At 48.8% G+C, this 9,292-nt stretch overlaps 1 protein-coding gene across 1 annotated transcript; it reads right to left on the bottom strand.

The window, feature by feature from the left end:
* Window positions 1-3,489: 3,489 nt before the first annotated feature.
* On the bottom strand, window positions 3,490-8,696 carry Rxfp3 (relaxin family peptide receptor 3). The gene has a single exon (XM_076916427.1). It carries the CDS (start codon window positions 8,091-8,093, stop codon window positions 6,657-6,659), a length of 1,437 nt encoding a protein of 478 aa, XP_076772542.1. The 5' UTR covers window positions 8,094-8,696; the 3' UTR covers window positions 3,490-6,656.
* Between the last annotated feature and the right edge of the window lie 596 nt (window positions 8,697-9,292).

Below are 9,292 nucleotides of genomic sequence, written 5' to 3'. Positions count from 1 at the left end.
TGTGGTTATTTGGGAGTTAGGCTATTTATTGCCTTTGTTTGCCTCCCATACAATAGAATGGATGTGCTCCATCCAGTCATTTTGCATTAGCACTCTGGAGAAAGGGAGGCATGATCAGGTTGTTCTTCAAAGGGCTCTGTGTCCTCCTTTATTCAGTTGTCATGTATGTAAAAGCCACAGGGTCACGCCCAAAACTTCCAGAGATTTGAGCCATGGGATGAATGGTCTGGCCCAAGGCTGGCTCTTTAGTGATCTTTCTATCTCACTCTGTAAGAGAGTGCACATGATATCCTCTGTATCCTTGCACATGGTAACACTTGCAGTGCTAATGCATCAGGGGCCACCTTCACCCACCACAGCCCCTCCCAGCCCCTCCCCCCCCAACACATACCCAAGGGCACATAGACTCAGTGGTGTGCTTTGCCTCTGGAAGATGAACTCAGTGCAGACCTGTGAGGGCATTTCAAATAGTCTCAGGGAATGTTTCCATGGAGGAATTCCGGAGTCCAGAGTATGGGCTGAAGACCTCTCATTTCATGCAGGGTGAGGCCTGGCTAGTAGGCTAGGAGCTGACCATAGTCTTCTAGTGATGAAGTGCAGGCCATGGACACTGACTCCCAATGTATGAAGGCAGTAAGTATGAAGGCAGTGTTGTTCCCAGCCTTGCTTCCCCACTGGTAAATAACGGTGTGATCCAATGGTGGGTGGAGCCTGAGAGGAGATGCAAATCAAGGCAGGAAAGGTTGGTGGAAGGGAGACCTCAGGCATTGAGTGTCCGGTACTACTAGAATATACTCTCAGGAGACAGGCTTTGGTAAGACAGCTTGTTTAATTGGGAGGGGGAAGAGCAAAGGCTTTTTAAACCCTTGGGGCATGAGTAAGGCCTGTTGGGGTGAGCGTACAGCATCGGCTACAGCCAAGGTGTGGGGGTGGGGCTTGGGGGAATGCCACATTTGCATAAGGATGAACTCCAGCTGATACTGGACACTACCTTATAAGGGAAAAGAAAATTTAACCTGGTGACCTCCTCTGGTGAGGCAAAGGTAGGGACACAGGGCTCCCTGGACCCACAGGGCAGCATTGAAGATCACCAGCCTTGGATAATTTTGCCACCATGAGTCATGCTTCCTTGCCTCTCCCTGTCTCTCTGTGTTCTCTAACAGCTGCTGGATCTCTGTTGTCTTACGTACATTTTCTCCTTCCTGCTACTGTCTGGAAATCTACCTTGTTGCTGCAATTCTTCCAAAGGTCTCTCTTCCATTTGAAGAGCTTGCTCTCCACTGCTGCTCTGTTGCCATAGCTGAACAAAGCAGAGACCTGGAACAGTCTTGTGTCTCTGGCCAATATTATTCCATGCACAGTAGTTGTGGACAGTATGTGTGTGGGGGGCTCGGGGTGTTAGCATTCCTTCTAGGCTCCACCCCACAGTTACCTGGCAACAGCCATTCATGCCTGATTCACTATAAAAGGAGATGTTGCCCGTCCTCACTCTCCTACTCTCCTACCCTCTTACCCTCTTCCCTCTCTGCTCCTTCTCTCCCCATTCCCCTCCCCCTCTCTCCATGTGTTCCTGGCTGACCTCTACTCTCGTCCTCTCTTCTTCTTCCTCTTTTTTCTCCTTCTCCTTCTTCCCTCTCTTTTTCTCCTTCTCCTCTTGCTCCTCCTTTCTTTCTGTCTCTCTCTCTCTCTCTGTCTCTGTCTCTCTGTCTCTCTCTCTGTCTCTCTCTCTGTCTCTGTCTCTGTCTCTGTCTCTGTCTCTCTCTCTCTGCCTTTCTCTGTCTCTACTCCCTCAACTCCCCTCCCCATGCTCTAAACTCTATTCCATGTTATACCCTACGGCTGATCCCTCAGGGGGAAGGGATGCTTCAGCATGGGCTCTCAGGACATCCCCTTTCACCTCACCGTACTGCACCTTCACCAAACATATCCTGTTTTCTTTCTTTCTTTCTTTCTTTCTTTCTTTCTTTCTTTCTTTCTTTCTTAACAAAACACAACAAGTAGGACTTATGCTAAAGTTACTGCTGCTTCCTGTCTGCTGCTTCCTGTCTGTTGCCCTTCATTACCTCATCGCTCTCTCTCATCACCTAGGGGACATACAGCTTTCTTATCAGATGCTTGGGACCTCTGGCTTCTCTGCACATTAGCTTCTTCTCTCCAGATCTTAGTTTTCCAGGGCTTTTGGGATCCAAGTGGGCTGCTGTTTCAATCATCAGTGTTTACGCTGTCTGGCTCTCTCTTTTTTCCCACATAACTACCATTCACTTGCCACCCCTCAATCAGGTCTCCTTGCATTCCGTTACTATGTTAATTCACAAATAAATTAATCTCATCTTCTTAGGGGAGGGCATATACAAAATCACCAAAACTGTCCTAGTTTTGATCCCTTCCATCACGATCTGTGCTGAACTGAAAATCTGACAGACTAGAAACATGATCTTGGAAAGCACCGGCTCTGAAGTCTGGAGCACAAGGCATCGATGAGCAAGTTCTCAGAGGTCCCATGTCAGCTCCCAGCAGGATGAAAGAAACAGATAACGCCATCTCCACTGCTCTCCCTACTCATACTCATTCTCATAAGGCAAGAACACTTCCCCTATGTATGGAACAATGAAAAAAAGAATTTGCATCTTTACCTATCCAGAAGGCTTTTCATTTTTCCCTTCCTGCACTGGAAGCTCTGTGTCTGCACCTCCATTGACTAACCTTCTCAATAGAACCATATTCGTGTATCCAATTGGCTGACAGTGAGGAGCCCTGAGGATCCTGCTGTGAGGGAGGGTCTGTTGCATCATCTCTGAGTGAGGCTTCAGGGATACTGCACAGATGTGTGATAAAGCACAAGGTGAGAACCAGGGCAGAGAAGAAGACATGACCTGGAATTTGGTGCCCAGCAGCCTTTCCAGTTCCACATAATTCTTGTACATAACTTCAAGGACTGTTTCAGTGTTTGAAGACTTGGGCTAGAATAAAAGAATTACAGCCAATTATTGCACTGAGGTTGGGGACCCGTATGGAAGAGTTAGGGGAAGGAGATGGCAACCCCATAGAAAGAACAACACTGTCAACTAACCCGGATCCCTCAGAGCTCCCAGAGACTAAGCCATCAACCAAAAAACAAATATGGGCTGGCCCGGCACACGTGCAGCAGAGGACTGCCTTGTTTGGTCTCAGTGGGAGAAGATGTGCTTAATCCTGTAGAAACATGATGTGCTTAATTCTATAGAAATATGATACCTCGGGGAAGGGGAATGCTGGGGGGGGGTGGTTGAGGTGGAGATGGCTGGGGGAGCATTGTTTCAGAAGCAAAGGGGAGGGCAGATGGGGTGAAGAACTCAGGGAGGAGGAAACTAGAAGGGGAGAAATGTATGGAATGTAAATAAATAAAATAATAATTTAAAAATAGTGGATCAGCTGGGAATATGTCCTACAGCCGATGGCCATCCTACTTGGACCTTAAAGAAATCAAGCATAGTCATGACTAACCAGCCACAGGGAATGGCCTTTATTACAGATCATCAACTATCATTGCTTCAGGGTCGGGGGAAGGCTAACACAAGAAGAAACAAATACAATGATATCCATGCATACTGCTGCTTTGCAACATTTGGTAGAGCACTGAGCTGAGGTTAGGAGCTATAGCAGTCTCTATCTCTCTGACTTGTCTCTGTCTCTCTGTCTCTCTGTCTCACTGTCTCACTGTCTCACTGTCTCACTGTCTCACTGTCTCACTGTCTCTGTCTCTGTGTCTCTCTCTCACACACAGATACTTTACTTATTGCATTCAATTCCATTAAAGGTCGAATAAGTGGACATAATTCAATGTTTAAAAAAAAACTTTTAACGACTTCTGGAAACCCAAATTTGTATTTTGTTTAGCAAATTAAATTCATTCTGGTAAAGCAAAAACAAAACCTACCACCACTAACAAAGCTTAACCTTAAGACAAAATACAATTAATGTAGAGGTATAAATGCTTTTAGTAGAAGCCAGGGAACTCCTAAGGGATAAGGGGAAGGTACACTGTTGGCCTGCTGCTTCCCTAATCCACCTCTTTCTTCTTCTCTCCAACATCAGCACCACGTGTCAGAACTGCCTCCATATTCCCTAGGCCCATCTCAAATACTGCTTTGACCGAGATCTAATCCTTCAGCCGAATCTTTTCTCCCTGGATGTCCATGCTTCTTCCCTTTGTTGCAGCCTTACCATGACACCCAAGTCATTGTTCTTACATTATCTTGCTTGGCTCTCTGGCTGTTTGTCCTAACTGTGGAGTCTAGGCTGTGTCTGGCTGAAACCCCATCCACAGGCACACAGAGGGGCTGCCTCACCACCTTCTGTTGTTCTGTCTTTGAGTAAACAGAGTCCACAGTTATTTATCCCTCCCGTGGTGTTCTTTGAAGCCCCTTTTGGATTTTGACAAGATTATTCCCTTTACAGAGATTTGCATGAAGGTCTGGCTGCAGTCCAGTATCTTTCTGAAGAGCTTGTAGCAGAAGCACACACGTCTGTACCCCTGCTTAAGGGTACTGATTCTGAGCTACCTACAAACAGTGTTACTTGTCAAAATTGAAATGGTAATTGACTAATCTCCAAGGGGATAGTCTAATACCAATATTAAACATGGACATGGTACCGTCAGTTTCCTCTTATGTTGACCCTTTTATTTATTTCGTATTTTGGAGCATGTCTTAGTTAGGGTTTCTATTCTTGTGACAAACCACTATGACCAAAAGCTAAGTCACAAAGAAAGGGCTTGTTTGGCTTGCACATCTGCATTATAGTCTATCACTGAAGGGAGCCAGAATGGGAACAGGGAAGAAACATAAAGGCAGGAGCTGATATAGAAGTCGTGGAAGAGTGCTGCTTACTAGCTTGCTCCCCCATGGGTTTCTCAGAACCCAGAATCACCAGACAGGGGAACCCCCTCTCACTATGGCTAGGGGCCTTAACAAGTCAATCACTAATTTAAAAAAATGCCCTACAGCTGGATTTTATGGAGGTATTTTCTCATTTGAGATTTCTCCCTTTTAACTTTTAGCTTGTGTCAAATTGACATAAAACTATCCAGCTGTGAGCATTAGGGGCTCACATTCCAACCTGTGTTGGCCTGGTTGCTAGCCAGTACCAATACCAAGACCACCAGAGGGCAATGGACGACTAACATCGCTGCTTTGAAACAGTGCCTCAGGACTTGCTATAAACATTTTTGCTTTTTTGTGGGAAGGTATCTGAGTGTAACTGTGTTGCAGAAAGTGAGGCTTTGATAGCAGGCGTGTAGACCCCACCCCATTTCCCAAACTTTAACTCCCACATGTAACAGTACAATTTGACAAAATTACCAACCAATCCCATAGTTCAGGAGGTCATTTAAGCAGCAAGGCTTCTCTGATGGTTCTTTATTGTATTAAAGTGACCACACTGCAATTCAAAGTACCTGCTTTACCAGCCAAAACCAGCTTTAACCCGAGACCAAGCCAAATAGAACTGTAGTCTCTCTATTGATCCTGGTTGAGGAACAGGTAGGTTAATATTTGATCTCTGTTCTCAGAACAATCTCAAGAAAAGACGCTGAGATCTTAAGATCCCAGACTTGTTACTAGAGCTGAGCTGTCATGAGGAGCGGTCTCACTCTGTAGAGATAGCCCTGCGGTTGTCCTGCATACTCACATGAGTAATTCAGGTCCCTGGAACTTGGTTAGTGTAGTCTATTCAAATTCTGACTCTCACTTTCTTTTGTTAGTTGCATGAGCAATAACTTTACTCATAAAATTCCCGCAATGCCCTTGAGAACAGAAATCTTCCCCTTAGCACAGATTTGACTTGAATCGTCCCTCCCACTTTGAAAGATTGAGTTCCGGCTTCTAGAGAACAAGACAGCATCTCCTGCTCGGCTAACGTCCTTGAACCATCCCTCTATCTGCCGATCCAGCTTCTCATTTGAGTCAGCCCGTTCCCAAAGAGTAAGGGGGAGCTGCTAAAGCGCCCACACTCTCGGCAGAGCTTTCCCGGGTGCTTGCTGGTTCACCTCCAGCAATAGACCAGAACCCCAGGTCTCCAGACTGCCCTCCAGATACCCGGGTTTCCAGAGGAGACACTTATGCAGCCCAGAAGTCTCTCTGTTTCATACCCTGTAATCACAGTGCTCTCTTTTGCACCTCATGCCACTGCCTAGAGACTCCGGTGATGTCTGTGCTCAGATGCATGGCAAGGAGGAGGTCAGTCTCAGTTTGTAAACATTCGCCCTGTCCAGGATGATAAAGGATACTGGGGTTTTACTTCTCATTCTTTTCCAGATGGTTACAGCAAGTTAGATGCTTGCTTGGGACACTCTCCCAGGTCATAGGCACCAAGTCCTACACAGCTCAATCCCTCTGCTTCTCTGCTCCTTTCCCAGCTTCTGGGTGTCCCACAGTGTTCAGCGTGCTTGCCGTGCGGGAATGGGCCTTGGAATAGAGGACAGGTAGTGGGAAGTGGAAGACGAGGTTGCTTGCTCTATCTGGTCCCTTTATCCCAGACATTCCTCCCTTAACGTGATTTCTGCAGACAGCCCTCTTCTGGCTTTGCTACCAATTTCTCCATTCCCGCTCCTGCTCCTCCATCCTCCAAACCCTCCCCTCTCCTTTTCATTGCAAGACCTTCTTGAGCCTTGCTAGGTCTCAGTAGGCAGAGCTGCTAGGGAGCAGGTCGTAGCGACCCCCACTGTAGACCACCACACCGGGTGGATAGTAGATCAGGTCAGGTTCTGCAGCAGCATTAAGCGGCGCCAGGGCCTGCAGCCCGTGATCTTCAGGTTCTGGCTTGGTGGTGGCGGTGAAAGGACGCATGCTGGTGAGCGAAGGGGATGCTATACGCCACAGCAGGTTCTTGAGCGCCTTGCGGAACTCGCGGCGCACTAAGCAGTAGAGGATCGGGTTGAGGCAGCTGTTGGAGTGGGCCAGGCACACGCTGACTGGGAACGCGTACACTTGGCACTGAAAGTACTCCTGGGTGAAGGGCACTACGTTGAACTTGATGAGGATGCTCCAAGTGGTGAGCGCCTGGTTGGGCAGCCAACACAGAAAGAAGGAGAGGACTACGATGGTCACCGACTTGGTGACCTTGGAGCGTCTCCTAGCGCTGGCTGTACTCAAGCTTCCCCCGGGCGCTGCTGCTCCTGCTGCATCCGTCGTCCCCACTATACGGCGGTCGGAGATGAAGCGCACAAGCAACAGGTAACACAGACTGATGATGCTCAGGGGGAGCAGGAAGCCCAGCAGCACCTTCTGCAGGTGGTACAAACCCAGCCAGAACTGCCTGTCCCAGCCCAGTAGCTTGTCCGGAAAGTGCATGAGGCATAGCTCCTCACCTAACACCCTGATGGTGGTAGAAAAAATGACATTGGGCAGCGAGGCCAGCGCGGCAGAAGCCCAGATCAATCCACACAGCACCTTGGCTGAGAAGCAGCATCTTTCCCTCAAGCTTTGGCAGCAGCAGTCGCCACGGCCACGCCCTCGGGTCCGATGGCTCTTGAGAGCCGAGGCCACCGAGTGATAGCGCGCCACGCTCATAGCAGTAAGAAAAAAGACGCTGGCGTACATGTTCATGGACGTCACCATGGACACGATCTTACACATGGCCTTGCCGAAGGGCCACTTGAAGTCTAGTGCGTTCTCCACCGCCCAGAAGGGCAGAGTGAGCACGAACTGAAAGTCAGTCAGCGCCAGGTTGGTGACAAAGAGGTTAATGGAGGATTTGCGCCAGCCCTGCTTGCTCTTCATCAGGTAGAGAACCAGGAGGTTGCCCGCCAGTCCCAGCGCACAAACCACCCAGTAAACCGCGCTGATGAGGATCCGTACCCTGGCCTCAGTGTCCGTGCTCTCTGCCCCTCCGCTGCCCGGGGGATACCCAGGCGCCGCACCGTCCGGCAACTCCAGCCCCAGCTCCCACCACAAGTCCTGAAGCTGCAGCGACGCATTGCCGCTCGCGTTGGCAACCTCCAGCAAGTCTGGGATCAGACCGAAGAATTCTGAGAGCCCATCCCCCGCAGCTGCCTTACTCATGGTGGCTGCGGTGGTTACAGAAGCCACCTGCATGCTCAGGTGCGCCTTGGTCATGTTCTGCAAGCCAACTACCCAAGAGTCACCGCTCGCTCCGGGTGTGGTACCCAGGCTGGCGCGCGGAGCAGGTGCCTGAGCTTTCTTTCTAAGAAGGCTGAAGACCGCTCCTGAAGCAGGATGCTGAGCCGCGTTGGCACCCAGAACCGCTTTGAGCGCAGGGGTTGGCTGCACTCAGCATCAGTTCTTGACGGGTTTAGAGCAGAGGAGGCAGTTCTAGGCAAGTGGCTGGGGATCAAGGTTCCTCCTGGTGAGGATTGAGTCTCCAGTTACCCACTATAAGACTGAGTTTTACCCCTCCCCTTCCCCGTTGTCACTTACACGGAGTCCCCTGCTCAGGAGGACAGTTCTCCAACCGCTTCTTTTCCCAATTACGTTTGTTAGCTTCTGCCTTTGCCCGGAGGTGTTTCTCTCCTTTTCGAGGAAAACAGATCGTAGACATCCGTGTCCCGCTCTCTGACTGCCTGAAGGTTGATTCACGCCATCACTTCCTGGAGCTCCGTTGGTGTTTTCTGTTTGTCCGATATTGTCAACCCCCCAGTGACTTACCAGACTTCGCTGAGTTACATTGGCACCCACCGAGTCTCTGCTGAGAGCCCCAAAGAGCTTGCGTAATCCCCATGCAAGAAGAGGAGGTGCTTTCCGAGGTGCTGAACCCCGCGCACCACGCTGGGGGAGGCAGAGTCCACCGGCAATTAACTCCCCTTTCTTCTTTCAAGTTGCAGGAGTGGTCTTAGTCTTTTATTTTCTCGTGTGACTAGAGTGAGTCTGATTTCTTTCTTTCTTATTTTTATTATGCTCCGTTTTTTCTCCTTTCTCCTCACCTTTAACGTTGAAACCATGTGACTTACAGTATTGACACCCTTTCTTCTTTAAATCAAATAACAATCATTTTCTTTCCTCATACTCAAAATGAAGCCCCACCTTCTCTTTAATTAGCTGAACACTTACCTGGTGTCAGATTGGCAGAATTCCAAGGGTTGATGTTTGCCTGGAATTGAGTCTATTTTAAGAAGTGAAGCTAAGGGGTAGGGGTCGTTACTGCTCAGCTGTGCAGTTTATTTAAACTCCAGGTTAGTTGCTCTGGTGTAAACTTCACTTTTAAAGAAGGAATTAGGGAATATGGAGTGTTTTCTTGACCGAAGAACTAAAGTGAAATACAAGTATCCTACGCACGCAGTAATTGTCCTCACTTCTGG

This window comes from Arvicanthis niloticus, chromosome 19 (genome assembly GCF_011762505.2).
Source record: "Arvicanthis niloticus isolate mArvNil1 chromosome 19, mArvNil1.pat.X, whole genome shotgun sequence".
In the NCBI taxonomy this organism is placed as follows: Eukaryota; Metazoa; Chordata; class Mammalia; order Rodentia; family Muridae; genus Arvicanthis; species Arvicanthis niloticus.
Note: the sequence above shows the minus strand (reverse complement) of the source record. Positions and strands in the feature narration are given on the sequence as shown.